The sequence below is a fragment of the Pelophylax lessonae genome (assembly GCF_965119305.1).
Source record: "Pelophylax lessonae genome assembly, chromosome: 12".
NCBI lineage: Eukaryota > Metazoa > Chordata > Amphibia > Anura > Ranidae > Pelophylax > Pelophylax lessonae.
Window position 1 is genome coordinate 154673811 of NC_138779.1, and position 21250 is coordinate 154695060.

At 41.3% G+C, this 21250-nt stretch overlaps 1 protein-coding gene across 1 annotated transcript in view; it reads right to left on the reverse strand.

Annotated features, from left to right (window-relative positions):
- The window catches only part of SLC17A7 (solute carrier family 17 member 7), a 349008-nt gene that overhangs the window by 88043 nt on the left and 239715 nt on the right, over positions 1–21250 (reverse strand). Inside the window, exon 4 of the mRNA XM_082273561.1 lies at positions 2141–2255. Within this exon, the coding sequence (XP_082129687.1) occupies positions 2141–2255 (115 nt within the window). The remainder of the gene's footprint in view (positions 1–2140; positions 2256–21250) is intronic.

The following is a 21250-nucleotide window of genomic DNA, read 5'->3' on the forward strand; positions in this document are numbered from 1 at the left end:
CAGTATGTCACAGTACATGTTGGCATTCATGGTTCCCCCAATAAACTGTAGCTCCCCAGTGTCAGCAGCACTTATGCTGCCCCAGACCATGACACTCCCACCACCATGCTTGACTGTAGGTAAGACACACTTGTCTTTGTACTCCTCACCTGGTTGCCGCCACACATGGTTGACACCATCTGAACCAAATACGTTTATCTTGGTCTCATCAGACCACAGGACATGGTTCCAGTAATCTATGTCCTTAGTCTACTATTTGTGGGCTTTCTTGTGCATCATCTTTAGAAGAGGCTTTCTTCTGGGATGACAGCCATGCAGACCAATTTAATGCAGGTGTAGGTGTATGGTCAGAGCATTGACAGGCTGATCCCCCACTCCTTCAACTTCTGAAGCAATGCTGGCAGTACTCATATGTCTATTTCCCAAAGACAACCCCTGGATATGACGCTGAGCATGTGCACTCAACTTCTTTGGTCGACCTTGGCGAGGCCTGTTCTGAGTGTAACCTGTCTTGGTAAACTGCTGTATGTTCTTGGCCACTGTGCTGCAGCTCAGTTTCAGGGCATTGGCAATCTTCATATAGCCTGGGCCATCTTTATGTATATCAACAATTCTTTTTTCAGATCCTCAGAGAGTTCTTTGCCATTGGGGGCCATGTTGAATTTCCAGTGACCAGTATGAGAGAGTGAGAGGAATAGCACCAAATTTACCACACCTGCTTCCCATTCATACCTGAGACCTTGCAAAACTAACGAGTCACCTGACACCGGGGAGGGAAAATGGCTCATTTGGCCCAATGTGGACGTTTTGTCTTAGGGGTGTACTCACTTTTGTTGCCATTAGACATTTATGGCTGTGTGTTGAGTCATTTTGAGGGGACAGCAAATTTACACTGTTATACAAGCTGTACACTCACTACTTAACATTGTAGTGAAGTGTCATTTATTCAGTGTCATCACATGAAAAGATATAATAAAATATTTTAAAAAAATGTGAGAGGTGTACTCACTTTTGTGAGATACTGTATATAAATTTACATTCTATTGATAGCAGGCTGATTGGTCTGTAGATTCCATGTAATTATCCCAACCTTTTTTTTAATATTGATACCTTGTTTGCTTTTCACCAGTCGGTTGGTACCATTCCAGTCAGTTAGCTACCCTTCAAAATTAGGAATAACGGTCTTATTGGAATAATAATGGACCCTTTAGCAGAGGCATGGCACTTCAATTTCCATTTTGTTTTATGATCCTTAAGATTCTTTTTTATTAAACTGTGAACTCCTTTCGCACAGGTCCGTTCCGTCGACGGAGCCCGTTTTGCTCAGCGGGGATCGATTCGCTGAGCAGGCGGATGACAGCTCCGTCTCCGCTCTGTGTGCAGAGATGGAGCTGTCAGATCCCCGCTGTCCTCTATGGGGGAATCGGATGAGAAAGGACCGCCTGTCCGTTCTCATCCGATCCCATCCGATCTGATCCGCCAGACGGATGGAAAATAGGGTTTCCATCCATCCAGATATGACAGACAGGATCAGATCAGATGTGAGCAGAGATGTCTCTGCTGACATTTGCTGCCCCATAGGGAAGCATGGGGCATCCAATCAGGTCCGCCTGAAAAACTGATAGATGGATCTGATCAGATCATTAGTGTGAAAGGGGCCTTATGCTGTATGAACATGGCAAGCTGACAAAGCTTGGAGATGTCTGCTGTAAATACACCTTTCTCTGTTAAGCCTCATACACACTACAGGTCCAATCTCCCCTGCTATGCTATTGTGTTCGGACAGAGCCCCCCCCCCCCCGAACACTCCAGTCAGCATTCTCAGCCATTGGCTAAGAGCGCTGATCAGAAGCGACTGATCGACAGCCGTTTTTCAGTAATGCACCTTCGACAGAAGCCAGCCGAACGGACGACTTCTGTCGGACCAACTCAAGTACACATGGGCCAAATGTTGGATGGTTTCTATTGAACCGGCCCATGCCTCCTGACATTTGGCTCATGTGTGCTAGGCTTTAGTGGTACCTAAGAACTGATTTAAAAAAACAGTGACGTACACATTTTTCTTTGTTAAGGAACAATAATAGGATGACCTTTTTGCACCAGCATTAATATGCCAGCTCTATTATAATCAAAGACTTACCTCTACTAATCCCTGCAGGACCCTGACAAAGATGACACAACCAAAATGCACCCTCGCTGCCGATGGTATTAACATGTTTAACGTTGATGTAGCAACTATTGCAAATCCAAACACTCTGCAATAAAAAAAAACAAATACAGTAAGATATACAGTAAGATATACAACTAAGGCTTTCAAAACTTGAAAGTGTTTGGCCAATGCCTTTTTAAATAACCTTTTGAAAAGAGTTTCAACTAAAAGCTACAGAGCTTGTAAAAAATGTTAACTTGCACCTATCACTTTCTTTATGCATCACTACTATCATGTGTCACAACCTCTGACAGGCCTATTTAGCCTGTCTAAATGAATGATAGTTGACTGGTTGTGTCTGACTTCAACAGACTTTTGTCCACTTCAAAACTGCTCTTTCTATACAAAATAATAGAAATTAAAATCAGGTTCTTGCTTGCAGAGATGGCAAAAGATCCTGCGTAAAATACACACTTAAGTACTTGTATTTACAGTTCTTCTAGTGACTTTACATGTGAATGCATATACACGTACACACGTACGTGCATGTGCAAAATCTGCAGATATGTATAGGCGTGGACATGTTTTTTTGGATGCAGATAACATCTATTTCCAGGTTTATGGTGCCACTTACATAGAAGACTTTGTCAGAGGCCCCCCAAGGCAAAACGCACCATGCTACAGCACCTAGAGTAGGTCAGGGTTAGACAAGGTGACTCCAGCTAGTCCTCACACAACTGTGACACCTCTCCTGGGAATTCAGCCCTACACAAGGCTCTTTGGGTGAACTGTGTAGGATTACATATTTGCACCTCTGGGGTGTTCTGTTCCAAAATCCCTGTCTGCCTGCCTGGGCCCCACCCACAGCTGGGACCCTCACCTATGACACAGCATCAGGAGGGGCCAAAATTAAAGGGTCACTACACCTGTCAACACGTGACACACATTTGTAGACGCAGCCATGTATGGACCCATTGATTCCTATAGTGCTGCTTATAGACGTGTACAAAACTTTACCCTTTATCTAAATGCATTATTTTAGATGCCCATGTGAATGAGCCCTAAAGCAAATTAGCTTATTCTAATTTCATGTCAGTAACTCAGAATCCAATGACACCAAAGCATTGCCATGACAGCTGAGCAGTTACTATTTTCAGATGGAGGAGACAGCAATGGCAGCCTACATATTTATCTCATTACAATTTTTCTTGTGTGTATAAACGTTGTTAACCTGAAGATTTAAATATTATATAAATATAAATATATCTGATATAAAACCTTCTTTTTGAACTTTGTCGGTGCACCCATAACATGATTCACCGAGCATAATGAAGTTGTTAAAGAAGATGCACAGTGAAAGCTATTTGTCATAAGACTTTCTCTTTCTGATACACAGCAAGAGAGATGAGAATGAGTCTCTTTTCCATGTAAATTGGAGCCGGAGGTATTGACCTCTGGAATCAATGAACAAATAAGTCTAATAATAAAAATAAGTTATATCTGAAAAGCAGCTAAGAACTCCATCTGCTAGCTAAACATGAAAACACTTAAAATACTTAAACACTTCAAATAAAACAAAACTTTTGGCTTGCTTTATAATACATGCATACTATGTAAACTGTATGTAGCTTCTTCTGCTTCTGTCATGATTGTTAAACAACTATTCTGATTTTTTTTTGTTTTTTCTTTGTTTTTTTTTTTTGTAAATTGCCATCATTTTTTTTTCTTCTTAATAAAATTGTTTTTGGAAAAACAAATAAAATAGAACTAAACCATCCTATTCTTTAGAGGCAAGGAAGCTGCCATCTTAGCCTCTGTTTGATGTGCAAGTGCCATGGGGCTGCACATTTGCTCTGTCATAACAGCTGCCAGCTGCTGGCTTGACTGTTTGGATGGAAGCCAAAGCAGCTATGACAGTTATCATTTGTGGCATGCCTTGAATGTAACTGTTTTGAGAAACTTAAATTGATGGGCTTAGTTCTACTTTAATATCCATATGAAATCTTTCCTGTGCTAATTTTTTGTTCTATTATAAAGAAAAAAAAATATTTGCAAAACCTCTATGCAAATCCATATCAAGGTACAACAAATATCTTTTCCAATGAGCAAACAATGCATTGTTTCAGATTCTGTACTGTTTATTTCCTGTTATTTCTCTAGAACACTGTTTCTCAACCCGGGATGCAGTGGCACCCTGGGGTGCCATCTGGGTTCCTCTGGGGTGCCGTGAGCATGAGGCCTAGTTTGAACAGCACTTTGAGTTGCCATGGTGTGGACAGGACTGGCATGAATAAAAGTTTTGATGTGATGGCGGGACCTCTGAAGTGATGGGAGAACCTCTTATGTGAAGGGAGCTTCTGATGTAAAGTTAAATTCAACAAAGCAGTTGTGTACAATGTCCCATTCTCAGGTTTTCCATTAATAGATAAAATCTATATTTGTTACATTTAAAACTGAGGTGCTTCAAACTTTTGCATACTTTAAAAGGGTATGGTGCTTACAAAAAAAATTTTTGAAAAATGTTGCGCTAGAAGCAGAAAAGGGTTGAAGGTGGGAATGGCCACCATAGCACTTCACGTTCAAGGTTTGGATTTGGTTTGTTTTACTGTCCCTCACAGAACTATCTTCCTAACAAGGAAGGTCTGTTCACAACCTGCTAAATGACGTGTTAAATGCCCTGTAAACTGTAAATGAGCATGTGAGCAGAAAGAAAAGAGAACATAGCTGTAAAATACAGCATAGTGGAGATTTATTGATTTGACTGGCTTTTCGTGTTACTGCTGACTCATTAACGTACTGCTGTTAAATTGGCTGAGAAAGAATTCTGTCTAGATAATTAAAATCTATCAATACTGCTCCTGGCTTGGCACTACACATGGCATTTACAGAAGTGTACAACTACACAGCATGTCTCATTAACTTTTGCCTTCTAGCCAATGTATCAATAGACCCACACCTAGCATGAGCCCCATTCTGTAGAGTCCTTTCTTACACTGTCTAGCTGGAAGGCTAAGAATTATATTTGGTTTTAAGGAAATCAAGTAATAATGAATGCAATCCACTGTACCACAGGTAAACTGGATAATATACAGTTGAATATCAGCTTTACAGAGGACAGAAGTATTAATTCAAGAATTACAAAATGTAATTATGTCACTGATTAAATGGAAGCACAAACAGCTTTTTCTGCATCTATATAGGGCTTGAAGAGAATAAGTCACTTTAAAAAAAAACAAAAAACATTAAATTTCTTAATCGATCTCTTTCAAGTTATGTAAAATATAATGAATTTAGCTAAAATTACTAATGAACATGTCGCTGTAAAGAATTAAGATACAAAAAGAAGACATATCCTTAGAGAAATGATATGTGTGAAGTTTACATCAGCTTGACAACACTTAATAATAATAATAATAATAATAATAATAATAATAATAATAATAATACACTAGCAGCTGGTTTTCATAGGAATTGTAGGTCTGATATTCAGTTGAGTGGTCCCAGGGAATATGCTTATAAAAGAATGCCTTTGGCCCGCATTGAAGGTGGAACTTAACTGTCTTATCCTTTAGTCCCGGTGTTCTAAAATTTTCTTGGACCCATGAAAAAATCGGACCTCGTCACTTCCGGTGACCGTATGTCATGAAACAGCTCATGGGAGTCTCAAGTGCGCATGCGCACAAGACATTATCTTGGTTTGGTAAAATTATAACACATAGCGGGCAGTTGACTGAGAGAAGGCGGGGCTGAGGTGGGACGGAAGACACCGCCGCGTCATCTGCAGAGCTGAATAGAGGAGGCGGGACGGAGGTGCGGCCGTGTAATAAATGCAGGACTTTAGCGACTCTTTATGTTTATTATCTTTAGTAATTATCGTATTATTTATCCTTAGGATTTCATAACATTTAGTATTTCTATAATACAAAATAAGAAATACTAAATGTAATCAAATCCTAAGGATAAATAATACGATAATTACTAAAGATAATAAAACAGGAGTCGCTTAAGCCCTGCATTTATTACACGGCCGCACCTCCGTCACGCCTCCTCTATTCAGCTCTGCAGATGACGCGGCCAAACCTCAAAAAATGTCTTCTGCGCATGCGCACGGACGACTCCGCATGCGCACGGACGACTCCCAGCTGTTTTGTGATGCTCTGTCCCTGGAAGTGACGAGGTCCGATTTTTTCACGGGTCCGACAAAATTTTACAACACCGGTTCACACTTGTGCGATACGGGAAGGCTGCGAATTCGCAGCCTGTTCCCACATCGCAAACGCACATCTGGCAGTTCAAACTGCCATATGCGATACGCAGGGGGTGTCAATTAAATGTTAACGACACCCCCAGTTTGATCGCATATCGCAGTGCTATCTGACAGTTCGCACAGGATCGGATTGCACAAGTGTGAACCACTGTGCGATCCGATCCTGATGCAGCTGGAAAAAAGGGTCATGTGCGTGTTTGGTGCGGATACAGTGCGAATTTAGCCATACAAAGTGTATGGCTGAACTTGCATCCGCACATCAGATCGCATGATCAACACTAGACCTCCAAGGTAGCCAGGGCACTACCCGCTGACGCGTTTCGAGGACGAACCCTCTTCCTCAGAGCCAAAAAGGTGCTGCTCCATTTCATGGATTGACAGTTTGGTTGAGAGTACAAGCAAATGTGACAAGGCATGCCTTGAATATAACTGTTTTGTGAAACACGTAAAACAATGGGTTTAGTTTCACCTCAATGGCATTCTCCCTATATATATCTTTTTTCAACTTCTATTTCTCCTTTGAACTTCCCTTAACCACTTCAGCTCCAGAAGGTTTACCCCCCTTTATTACCAGGCCATTATTTGTTATACGGTGTTGCGTTATTTCAACTGACGATTGCGTGATCATGCAATGCTGTACCAAAATAAAATTGATGTCCCTATTTTCCCCACAAATAGAGCTTTCTTTTGGTTGTGTTTGATGACCTCTGCAATTTTTATTTTTTGAGCTAGAAAAATTCCAATAAGCGTATATTGATTGGTTTGCACAAAAGTTATAGCATCTACAAACTATGGAATATTTTTATGGAATTTTTATTTATTCATTTATTTATTTTTTACTAGTAATGGCTGCGATCAGCAATCTATAGCAGGACTACGATATTGCAGTGGACAAATCGGACACTAAGTGACACTTTTCACACTTCTTTGGGGACCAGTGACAGTAGAACAATGATCAGTGCTAAAAAAATATGCACTGTCACTGTACTAATAAAACTGGCAGGGAAGGGGTTAACATCAGGAGCAATCAAAGGGTTATATGTGTTCCTAGGGAGTGCTTTCTAACTGTGTGGGGGTGCTTTAACTGTGGGAAGAAGTTGGTTTCAGAGCAATTATAACACCTTTCTAAACTGTTAAGTATTATTGCATATTTAAGCTCATGAACAACAATGTTATATACTACAGTTTACAAGTATTTAGATGTGGTAACTACACTAGCTTTTTACAGGTGTTTTTTCCCTTTATTTTAACCTAGTCATCTTCCTGGTAACATACTTCCCCCTTCTAAGGTGCAAAATTCCAAAAAAAAGGGTTGGGTCTGAGAGGTAGCACATGCACTATCCTGGTACATTCACTACTGTTGGCAAAACTGACCAAAATAAAAAACAAACATTAAAATCTCTCTTTAACCACTTGCCGCCCGCCCGCCGTCAATTGACAGCGGAGCGGTGTGACCATTATCCTGGGAAGACGTCATATGACGTGATCCCAGAACACAGTGCAGGTGCGCGATCGTGTGCGCGCCGCCCTGCACTGCCGGTGTCACCCCCCGTCACCGGCAGGGGGGAAACAGCCAATGGGCGTGGCTGTTTCCCACGTGATCGGCTGTGTTCCAATGACACAGCCGACCACAATAGAGGAGCCCGGGAGATGACCGCGCATGCGCGATCGGGAGCGCGCAGCGCAGTCATGTCGGTGACACTGTTACATAGTTACATAGTTACATAGTAGGTGAGGTTGAATAAAGACAATAGTCCATCTAGTTCAACCTGTGTAGGTGTGTGTGGCCGTAATCATCTCACATACCCCTGAATGTTCTGATCCTTGAGATGTAAGTCTAAGAGTCTTTTGAAAGCCACCATACTTCCCACAGAAACCACCTCTTGTGGTAGAGAATTCCACAATCTTGTTGCCCTAACAGTAAAGAACCCCCCGCGTTGCCTGAGGTTAAAACGCTTCTCCTCTAATTGCATTGTATGCCCTCGAGTCCTCATGCAATCCCTTCGAATGAACAGCTTTTTTTTCTAAGCTGGGATCCCCATTAAGAAATTAATAAATTGCTATCATGTCCCCCCTCAGACGTCTCTTCTCCAGGGAGAATAAATCGAGCGATTGCAGACGCTCTTCATAGTCAAGGTCCTCCAATCCCCTAATTAGTTTAGTTGCCCTTCTCTGGACTCTCTCCAGCTCCAACACATCCCTCCTGAGGACTGGCGACCAGAACTGGACAGAATACTCCAGATGCGGTCGGACCAGAGTTTTATAAAGTGGAAGGATTATAGTCTTATCTCTGGAATACATCCCTTTCTTTATGCATGCTAATATTCTGTTGGCTTTGGCAGCTGCCGCTTGACATTGCATGCTGTTGCCTAATCTATCATCAACCAAGACTCCCAGATCCTTCTCCATTTTTGATTCCCCCAAGGGCTCCCTTCCTAACGTGTATTGTGTTTTTATGCTTTTAGTCCCCAAGTGCAAAACCTTACACTTCTCCACGTTAAACCTCATTTGCCATGTCGTTGCCCACTCTGTAATTTTGTCCAGGTCATTCTGTAGGATATCTGCTTCATGTTGTGAAGTTATTGCCCTGCCCAATTTTGTGTCATCTGCAAAAACTGATATCAAACTACTGATCCCGACCTCAATGTTGTTTATGAATAAATTGAACAAGGTTGGTCCCAAGACTGAGCCTTGGGGGACCCCGCTTACCACCTCAGACCAGTCTGAGTATGCGCTGTTTATTACTACCCTTTGGACACGCCTTTTAAGCCAGTTCCGTATCCAAGAGCAAACCCTGCTATCGATACCTGCAGATCTTATTTTATAAATTAAGCGCTTGTGGGGAACTGTATCAAACGCCTTAGCGAAATCCAAGTACACCACATCCACTGGTCTCCCCCTATCAAGCTCACAGCTCACCTCCTCGTAGAATGTTAAGAGATTGGTTTGACAAGAACGCCCATTTGTAAACCCGTGCTGGTTACTGCTGATGATGTTGTTGTCTTTAGCAAACTCTACGATATAGTCCCTTATCATCCCCTCCAGAAGTTTACATACTACTGATGTCAAACTGACAGGCCTATAATTTCCCGGGATATGCCTCTGGCCCTTTTTGAATATTGGAATCACGTTAGCTTTCTTCCAATCCCCTGGTACATCTCCTGTCCTAATACTGTCAGCAAAGATCAGGAACAGTGGTCTCGATATAACTTTACTGAGTTCCTTGAGTACTCTCGGATGTACGCCATCTGGTCCTGGTGATTTGTTTGTGTTAAGTTTATCCAGCCTTTCCCTGATTTCCCCCTCTGTTAGCCATAGTGGCAAGTCCTGTGTATTACTACTAACCATACAGTCATGGTCAGTGTACCCCTCCGTTTCCTGTGTAAAGACTGACGAGAAAAAAGCATTCAGCACGGTTGCTTTTTCAGTGTCCTCTGTAACCATCCTCCCATCATTGTTAATTATGTGTGCAATATGCTCTGCCTTAGTTTTTTTGCTGTTGATATATTTAAAGAATTTCTTTGGGTTTTTTTTACTATCCTCCGCTATTTGTCTCTCAAAGTTGATTTTAGCCATCTTGATTTCTTGTTTACTTTTCTTATTTGCCTCCTTGTATTGCTCGAAAGTCGATACTGTGCCCTCTGATTTATACTTCTTGAAGGCCAATTTTTTTCCCCTAATAAGTTTTTTGACGCTACAGTTTAGCCAGCCAGGTTTGGCTTTGTCTCTTCTAAATTTATTTCCCATAGGAATGCACTGCAAGATGCCTTTGCCTAATATGTTCCTAAAGCATTCCCATTTTTCCTCTGTGGTCAGGGATCCCAGGGTTTGGTCCCAGTTTACCCTTTCCATCAATGAGTACAATTTTGGAAAGTTTGCCCTTCTGAAGTTTAGGGTTCTTATGTTCCCCACTTGCCTTGTTATATTGTTATTTACACTAAATGTGATCATCCTGTGATCGCTAGAGCCCAGGTTGTCCTGGACTCCTACCTCCGAGATTAGGTCTGGGTCATTAGTGAGCAATAGATCCAGGACTGCATTTTCTCTGGTAGGGGAATCCACCAACTGTGACATGTAATTATCCAGTAAGGTTTCCGTGAATAGACGGGCCTTCTGTGAGTGTGCAGTCCCCTCTTCCCAGTCAATGTCGGGATAATTGAAGTCCCCCAATATGATGACTGATCCCAATTTTGCCACTTTACCCATTAGTGCTAAAAATTCCAGCTCTACCTCCTCCCCTTGGTTAGGTGGCCTATAGCAAACCCCCACAATTACTTTCCCCTTTTCTCCTTCCCTATGGAGTTCAACCCACTCAGATTCTAAATCCATGCTCATCCCATCCGTAATGTCACTCCTTTCTATCACCTTTATATTGTTCTTGACATAGAGACATACCCCTCCCCCTCTTTTTCCTACCCTGTCCTTCCGGTACACCGAATACCCTTGGATATTGGCCAGCCAGTCATGTGAGGGGTCGAACCAAGTCTCTGTTATTCCCACAAGGTCTATGTCCTCCTCATGTACTAACATTTCCAACTCATCCATTTTATTAGCTAGGCTCCTGGCATTAGCATATACCCCTCTTAGTTTTACGGAAGTTAAACGGTTATGTTTATTCCTGTTTGGTCTGAGATTTTCCCGCACAGACCTGCCAATTGACATTGTGGACCTACTGTCGCTGCTGACACTACAGCTGCCTTCTGTCCTCTGCTCCCTCCTGACTGACTCTACTTCTGAGCCCTCCCCCCCGTCTCCTAGTTTAAAAGCCCCTCCAGCTTGGTGGCCATCTTTCTCCCCAAAAGAGCTGTACCGTCCCCATTAAGGTGCAGCCCATCCTTACTAAAGAGCCGGTAGCCGACTGAGAAGTCAGCCCAGTTCTCCAGGAACCCAAACCCCTCCTTCCTACACCAATTCCTCAGCCACTTGTTAAGTTCCCTAATCTCATTCTGCCTCTCCTGTGTGGCTCGAGGTACAGGCAGTATTTCAGAGAAAACCACCTTGGAGGTCCTTTTCCTCAATCTATTACCTAAGTCCCTGAAATCGTTCTTAAGGATCCTCCACCTACCTTTAACTTTGTCATTAGTGCCCACATGCACCATGACCGCTGGGTCATCCCCAGCCCCACACAACAATCTGTCTGCCAGATCTGCGATGTGCCGAACTCGGGCGCCCGGTAAACAACATACTGTTCGGTTCACGAGTTCCGTAGGAACACAGCTGTCACCGGCAGTAGTAAACAGTCACTGACAGTGACTGTTTACTATGTGATCGGCTGTGAATCAATTCACAGCCGATCACAAAATGTAAACAAAGAGCAGTAACTCACTGTTACTAGCTCTTCTCCCCTCACACAGTTTCCAGTGTGAGGAGAGCAGAGCTAGAAACAGTGAGTTACTGCTCTGTACACCTGTAAAAAGTAAAATCACACTAATAAAGGTCCCCACACAGTCCTCAGCCCCCCCCCCCAATGTCACCTGTCACCCAACAGTCACCTCATCAGTGCCCAGAAATTGACACCCATAAGGCTACGTTCACATGTGAGCGTAGCGATCGCGGGTGACAGATGACGATGACTGATGGGGTGACACGTGACGGTGATTGATGGGGTGACAGGTGACGGGCGATGGTCACTGATGGGTGACAGGTGACGGGCGATGGTGCACGGCGGTACTGATGGCAGTCTCTGGTGACCGGTGAACTTTAGGCTACATTCACATGTGAGCATAGCGCTCATGGGCAGAATCACTGCGATTCTGCCCGCGATCCTGAAATCATTGCAAATTGCGGGACGCCTGTGCGTTGCCCGTTTTTTGCAATAGCACCCCAAACGCTGTGCGATGTTGCTGCCATTTCCGCCTGCCGAATCGCGGTAACATCGCGCAAACAACGCATGACGCCCAAAAAAGGTACAAGAGCTTCTTTGGGGCGTCATGCGTTGTTTGCGCGATGTTACCTCGATTCGGCAGGCGGAAATCGCTGCAACATCGCACAGCGTTTGGGGTGCTATTGCAAATCATGGGCAACGCACAGGCGTCCCGCAATTTGCAATGATTTCTGGATCGCGGGCAGAATCGCAGTGATTCTGCCCATGAGCGCTATGCTCACATGTGAATGTAGCCTAAAGTTCACCGGTCACCAGAGACTGCCATCAGTACCGCCGTGCACCATCGCCCGTCACCTGTCACCCATCAGTGACCATCGCCCGTCACCTGTCACCCCATCAATCACCGTCACGTGTCACCCCATCAGTCATCGTCATCTGTCACCCTATCAATCATCGTCACTTGTCACCCCATCAGTGATCGTCACTTGTCACCCCATCAATCATCGTCACTTGTCACCCCATCAATCATCGTCACATGTCACCCCGTCAGTGATTGTCATCTGTCACCCCATCAATCATCGTCACTTGTCACCTCATCAATCATCATCACCTGTCACCTCATCAATCATCATCACCTGTCACCTCATCAATCATCGTCACCTGTCACCCCATCAGTCATCATCACCTGTCACCCCATCAGTCATCGTCACCTGTCACCCCATCAGTCATCGTCACCTGTTTGCCATATACATGCAATCACTTACTGACCGCCTAACGACTATATGCATCAGCCATTAAAAGCTAAATACTGGGGTTATGGCAGCAGATAGCCCCCATAACCCCGGTATTTTTTGAAACGGCGGGCGGTCAGCTTTCAGATAAGGGTGGTCCCAGTGGCGGATTCACCGCAGAATTACCCTTACGGTGCAGGGGAAGAGGTGCCCCCCCCCCCTCCCGCTGCGTCCCAGACGTTTTCCCACCTTACCGGACCCGCCGGCAGCGGGGAAAACTATCCGGTCCCGGATCCTCAGAGACAGGAAGTCGAGTGAGGGCAAGATGGCCCTCACTCGACTCTATGGTCTTGGAGGACCGGAGCTACGTCAAAAGACGTTGCCTAGCAACCGGTTTAAAGGGCCGCTTTTTTTTTTCCTCTTTCAACAATTTTTTTTTTCTTTTTTAGTGTAGTTGTGAGGTGTGAGGTCTTTTTGACCCCAGATCTCACAATAAAGAGGACCTGTCATGCCTATTTCTATTACAAGGGATGTTTACATTCCTTGCAATAGGAATAAAAATGATCAAAACATTTTTTTTAAACTGTGTAAAAATAAAAAAATAATAAATAAAATAAATAGGAGAAAAAAAATGAAAGCGCCCTGTCCCCGTTAGCTCGCGCGCAGAAGCAAACGCATACGCAAGTCCCGCCCACATATGTAAACGGTGTTTAAACCATACATGTGAGGTATCGCCGCGATCGTTAGAGCGAGAGCAATAATTTGAGCCCTAGACCTCCTCTGTAACTCTAAGCTAGTAACCTGCAGAAATTTTTAAAATGTTGCCTATGGGGATTTTTAAGTACCAATGTTTGGCGCCATTCTGTGAGCATGCGCAATTTTGAAGCATGACATGTTGGGTATCTAATTACTCACTGTAACATTATCTTTCACATTATGGAAAAAAATTGGGCTAAATTTACTGTTTTCTTATTTTTTAGTTCAAAAAAGTGAATTTTTTTCAAAAAAATCGCATTTGGAAGACTGCTGCGCAAATATGGTGTGATAAAAAATATTGCAAAAATCTCCATTTTATTCTCTAGGGTCTCTGCTAAAAAAAATATATATTGTTTGGGGGTTCCAAGTAGTTTTCTAGCAAAAAAATGATTTTAGCTTGTAAACACCAAGTGTCAAAAATAGGCCCAGTCTTAAAGTGGATAAATGGACAACTTTGTGTAAAGCGCTACTTGGATGTTAGGCCTATGTATGTGGCCAGGCTGTGAAAAAGTGTTACACATGTGGTATCGCCATACTCAGGAGGAATAGCAGAATGTATTTTGGGGTGCAATTTTTGCTATGTACATGCTATGTGTTAGAAATATTGCATAAATGGACAGCTTTGTGTAAAAAAAATGTGTTTTCATTTTCTTTCCACATTTTCCAAAAACTTGTGGAAAAAAATGACATATTCAAAAGACTCATTATGCCTCAAAAATTATACGTTGGGCTGTTTGTTTTCCAAAATGGGGTCATTTTATGGGGGTTTCCATTGTCCTGGTGCTCCAGGGCCTTCAAAAGTACGATAGGTTGTCAGGAAATTATATGTGTAATTTGTGCTCCTAAAATGCCGGACGGTACTACTTGTATGTTAGGCCTCTGTATGTGGCCAGGCTGTGAAAAAGTCTCACACATGTGGTATCGCCATACTCAGGAGGAGTAGTAGAATGTGTTTTGGGGTGTAGTTGCAAGTATACATATGCTGTGTGAGAGAAATAACCTGTTAATACATCAATTTGTAAAAAAAAAAAAAAAAATCTTCATTTTGCAAAGAGTTGTGGGGAAAAAATGAAAACTTCAAAAAACTCACCATGCCCCTTATTAAATACCTTGGAATGTCTACTTTCCAAAAAGGGGTCATTTGGGTGGTATTTGTACTTTCCTGACTTTTTAGTGTCTCAAGAAATGAGATAGGCCTTCAGTACATCAGGTGTGGTCAAGTGTGATCAATTTTCAATGAATAGCACCATAACTTGTGGACTCTATAACTTTCACAAAGACCAAATAATATACACTTATTTGGGTTATTTTTACCAAAGATAAGTAGCAGTATAAATTTTGGGCAAAATTAGTGAAGAAAAATTACTCATTTGCTAAATTTTATGACAGAAACAAAGAAAAATGTGTTTTTTCACAATATTTTCAGTCTTTTTTTTATTTATAGCACAAAAAATAAAAAACCCAGTAGTGATTAAATTCCATCAAAAGAAAGCTCTATTTGTGTGAAAAAAAGGACGCAAATTTTTTATGGACACAGTGTTGCATGACTGAGTAATTGTCATTCAAAGTGTGAGAGCGCTGACAGCTGAAAATCAGTCTGGGCGGGAAGGGGGTGAAAGTGCACTGTAGGCATGTGGTTAAAGTACACTGGAAGAGGAACCTGAGAATTACCAATGCTGTGATCAGCTGGCTGGGTTGATCTCTCTGATCTCTACACTTCTTTATGCACTGAGCACTCACAAGAAAAGGATATATCTTTTTATGGTGGCGAAATCCTTCATATTTCCTTCATATGGTGACGAAATCCTCTAGTGAGGACAGAAATTTGAAGTTCACATTCAGTCATTTACAGGATACACAATTGTTGTGTCTTTTCTCTTTTACCAAAGACAAGCTTAGTACCTAGAGACACATTTTTATCATGAATCGATATTCATATTATTTTATGAGGGCTCAATAATAGCACTGTTGCCATAGCAACAACATCCAAGCTGTCAGCACTGTTGTCATGGCAATTAAAGGATTAAACAGAGGGATCTATGCCACTGCCGTGGAGTTGGAGGGATCTATGCCATAGCCATGGCAACTAAGGAATCAGTCACAACTCCATGTTTCCATGGTAAGGGATCAGACTATTTCCATAGTGATGGAAGAATCTGCACTGTTGAATTTTGATATAGAGATCTGAGTAGTTGCCATGACGACAGGGGGATTGACCCTGGAGATATGGCAATGAAAGAGAAAAGTAATGGCCTTGTTGCCATGGTGGAATATATGTTATTGTCATGGTAATTAAAGGATTGGCTCTGTTCCTATTTAACAGAGAAATCTGCACTGTTGCTATAGCTTTTAAGGCATCAGGGGTCACATGACAGGACACGTCACTTCCTTTTATTTATATCACTGCCATATTAGGATATCCAATCCGTTTTTATCCTTTCATGCCATAATTAAAACCAATTCTTTACCAATACCATTGGCGGATGTAAAGAATTGGTTCTAATTATGTTATGAAAGGATTGAAATGGATTGAAGGTCCTAATATGGCAGTGATATAAATAGAAGGAAGGGACCTGTCCAGTCATGTGACCCCTGATGACGTCAGACTTTGCTGATGAATTGCGTTGGGTGGGATCTACGTGACACATCACTTCTGCCATCTTGGAACGCAGGTGGAACGCAAACCGGCGCCCTGCTATGTTAACAAGTCCATTTTGATCTGCAACATTCGTAAGTGTTTTTACTAGTGCGCAATTAGTAAATGCTTTAAAATACTACACTATGAAGGGTCGTTTGTCTTTTCCCTAATCATGTGGTACACCACTCTAGAGATATCATCTGACTGGATTGGAGTGCTACTGGGGAAAATCCATTTCTATGAGAGAAATTCCTCTCAATGATCCTATATGCATTCTAAATGTCTGTATCTGGTGAGTAGGAAATCTACCTGATGGTGGTGGAAGATAGCACAACCCCCTTTTTGCTGTTTGGAGTCACTTGAGATGATCTCTGCATCACCTTATTTGCACTATTTGGAGCAATTGGTGGTTATTTTTGGACATTTTTATATCTTAAGCTTTTCATAAGCTGTTTCTTGATTATTCCATTTTTAAAGGGAGCACGGTTTTAATTTTGTCAATAACAAGTCCATCTATTTTAACCAATAAAAGGGAAAAAAATATACAATCCTATACCCAAAGTTGATTCAGAGGAAGGCAAAAACCCCCAGCAATGCATGATCCAACCGTCTCCATCAGGGGAAAACATTCCTTCCGGATCCCCCAAGAGGCAATCAACTTTATCTATACAGTATGGGGGAAGGGGATGTAATATTGGGGGTCTCCTGGTGTGTACTGATTGACCTTCAATAGGTCAAAAGACCCTGAACCTGTGATGGCAGCAGCTTAAATAGGGAGAGCTATGCTTGGATCTGTATTATTTTTCTATTAGGGCAATGATTTTATAGAGCGCCATTTTAAAATTATTCACTTAGCCCTAATCGGAATTTTTTCAAGTTATTGTCAATCCCTACTGGGAATTTTTTCAAGTTATTGTCAATAATAGATGGAAAATAACAATAAAGTAATGTATGTTGTTGAAAACTGTAATATATGCATACTGTATTTGACACTGAAAACTTTAAAATTCTGGTAACTATGGTTATGTTGTGCATGATAATTACAGGTGTAAAGATGTCGAGATGGCTGCTGATATCTCAGAATGGAATATCTCGCTACTGATTTTTAGCACCTCAGCTGGCAAACTGTGAGACGAAAAAAAAATGAGGTTGTGTATAAAAAGATTTCAGTTCAGTTTTTTGATTAGGAAATGTGTCAAAATCACTTCTCTGCCAGAAGGCTGCTGGATGATCCAGTGTCATTTTCTCACACTGATAGATTTTAATGATATGACTCATCTCCATTCTGACATCTTTAAAAACACTGGCATCTTCGCAGCTTGCCCATAAGGACTTATTACATGCATATGTCTGATTTTAGGGCCAAAATGGTGAATCGGTGTTCCATAAAGTATTCACTGACCGGGAACAAGTAGACAGATCAGATAAGTTATATAATATCAATTTGTAACCTTGTTCCAGGTCAGAAGCAAGAGCATGATATCCAGGCAACTAGAAGAAAGAAAGAGAAAACATTTGGGTATACACCTACCGAAATTTCAGTACGTGTGTACCGCTCTTTGTCTAACAACCGGCTTTTGTGGAACAGTCCTACTGGAAAACCAGCCTTAGATCAGCACATGCAACTAATGGATGCAGCATTTATCTGTGTATTCTGGCATAAGGGGAAGTGGGGGGGGGGGGGTGAGTCCCCACTTTCAGAATACAAAAAGCACTGCAGGAGGGATCCCTGCATCCACATGTTGATGCGAGGATCTGTGCATATTTTTTGTTATTATTATCTTATTATCATCTTGAAGCTAGTCCCCGGAGGCCAAAAGCACCCTGCTATTTATTCTCCCCTTACAGAGGATTGACACAAAGGAACCATGACTGCTGATAGGGTAATAGGTTCATAGGCTTAAACAAAACCTAATCTGATGGTAAAGTGGACCCAAAAAAACATGCAAAACATTTTTTAGATTTGGAAGGGTAAGGCTACCTTTATTGGATCAACATTTTTATTAAACCAGCATGAATTATAAAAACAATGTGTTGTCAGCACTCAATCAAATAACAGCAGAGTGCAATCAGTGCAAATATACCAACACTTATATGAACAACATAAAAATGTAATTGCAAAGCTGTAATTGCACACAAACTGAATAAAAAAATGTTAATCCCTATTATAGATAATATAGTAAATAATACACAAAAGTGATAAGTGTCCTTAATCACAAGAAAGTGTCCATTGTAACAAATTCAAGTGCAAAAAAATCCAAGTGCAAAAAATATTCTCAGGTGTCACCCGTGATGTCTTGCCTTCACCATATAGCTGAAATGCAAACTCACCAGAACCAATTGCTGTTTAGATTAAAGGACAGCAATATCACCTCCAGCTACTAGTGCATTTCATCTCTGCTTATCAATGTTGAACAGTAAGATGCAATGAATCTCCCAATCATTATGATGATGAGGTCAACAGGGAACTCTCAACCAACCAGACAGGATAAATCACCAAACGCAAGAGAAAATCACAGTGTAGTATTTATTGTACCAAATATTATAAAAAAAAACGAATGTATTCAAAATTAAAAAGTGACCTTGACTCACATCAACAGATCGCCAGACTCTATGCAGAGGACTGGCGGTTGGACTTTGAGTAAAATGTGGCTGAAGCAAAAGTCCATGAAGCACTTTGGAAGCATATAGTGAAAAAACACTTACATAAGGTGCCGCCACACTGAACTCAGAATGGCGACTGGACCTCAGGCATATATTCAATCTCAATGGCAGTTTCGCGTCATGTGCATTATCAGGAGCCATGAAAATATAGCCGGCTGTATCCATATATATATATATATATATATATATATATATATATATATGCAGCCCTCACCTTGTATCAGATTTTCACTGATTGGGGACAACATGAGTGGCAGAACTTCACTTCCAGTTTTGCCACCTTTTTAACGTAGTCTATGAGGTAATATCCGGTGTCCTCGTTATTTTACCATAATCTAAAATGCAGCTTCTGGTCCAATGCCATATTGCAGTGGACCATTTAACAGGAAATGCACAGGCGCCATAATACGATGGTCTACAGTGCTACTTCCGGTCCGGTGCCATGATGTGGTAGACCCGTCTACAAAAAGTAATGCCGACGCCAAGTAACAAAGCACCAGGAAGTAAATATGGGACCTCTTATTTAAATGTTTTATCCAAATAAAAATAAAATAATAATTAGAAGTATATTAAGGTCGTGATTGTTAAGAATCATTCTTAATATACAGCGAAAAAGTTATATTCATTGTCTAAAATATTATATATAATAATAAATGTTGCATAAAACTTAAAGGAAAATTATGAATGGGAATCTAATAAGGTGGATAAGGACTGCATATTGACATATGACAACCCCAAATAAGTTAATAGGGAACAATAAAAAACATACAGAGGATAGTATGTGTAACTTACCAGTAAATGGAATGAGATGTCAAATGTCACCAACAACACTCAGCGGTTGTTGATGAAACAGTTGATATCCAATTCCACAATCCACCCCATGGGGGAAAAACATTTTATTTAATATAACCATTTCATTTCTAACTTAGAAATCTCCCTGGTGCAGTGACTTCCCCTCCAGTGGGGTTTAAGTTTTGCTATGCTTACAAATTTAAGAAAACTCAGGTCTCACTGTGACAGGTTCTAAAATGAGTGGATAAGCTGTGATGTCTGTAGCCTTTCTTAATGTTATAAACATGATCTCATAACCTGTCTCTCAATCTCCTGGTGGTCCTGCCAATGTATTGTTTATTGCAGGAGCACTCAAGAAGATACACCCCATGTGTCAATTCACAGAAAATGAAATTATCAATTAGATACTCTCTACCTGTGATACTGGAGGAAAAATGGGTAATCTTTATTTTCCTTTCTGTGTTTACCATGCAGATCATACACCTGTTACAGGGAAAAAATCCTTTTATTTTGGTAAAAAAGGAGGGTTTTTGAGGGGGGTTCACAATATTCTGAGCCAAGCGATCTCCTAAATTAGGAGCACATCTTAAAACTACCTTCGGTTTATCCGGCAAGATGGTTCTTAGAATCGGGTCTGCTTGTAAGATGTTTCATTGATTTTGAATGATCTTTTTAACTTGATAGTGTTGGACCGAAAAATTAATAATAAATGGGCATAAAAATTTCTTCTCCTGTTGTTTAGTATTATTATCAGATGTCACTAAAGAGTCCCTCTTTACGTTGGCAAACTCCTCAATCGCCTGATCCAAAGTGGTTTCGTATAACCCTTCTCAAGGAACCTAGTCTTTAGAACAGAGGATTGCTGAAAATAATCATCAAGACTATGGCAGTTGTGTCTCATGCGTAAAAAACTGTCTTTTCTGAATATTTTTAAACCATGTAGGGTGGTGGCAACTATCATGAAGGATGTACTTGTTGCGATCTGTTGAATTAAAAAAAGATTTGGTACAAATCTTTCCATTTATTAGTTTTAAACTAAGATCCAGAAAATTTACTTCAACTTTACTGTAAGTAAATGATAATTGGATATTCGGGGTATTCTCATTTAAATAAGCCATGAAACCTTGCAAAGACGTCCCTTCCCCTTTCTATAACCCGAGAATGTCATCGTTATAATGTTTATACAGTAGTAAATTATTCCACTGTTTATTGTATATGGCTTCTGATTCCCAGCTGACCATAAATAATTTGGCCAAAACCCAGAGCAAATTTGGCTCCCATGGCTACCCCTTTAGTTTGTAAATAATAGGAGCCATTTAACCAACAATAATTATGAGTCAAAGGTCTTGATCCCTACAGGCTTGAATGTCGGCTTTGATCTCAACTGTTTTATCTCTGGCAGATAGAGGTTTTTTATATATGTGGTTTC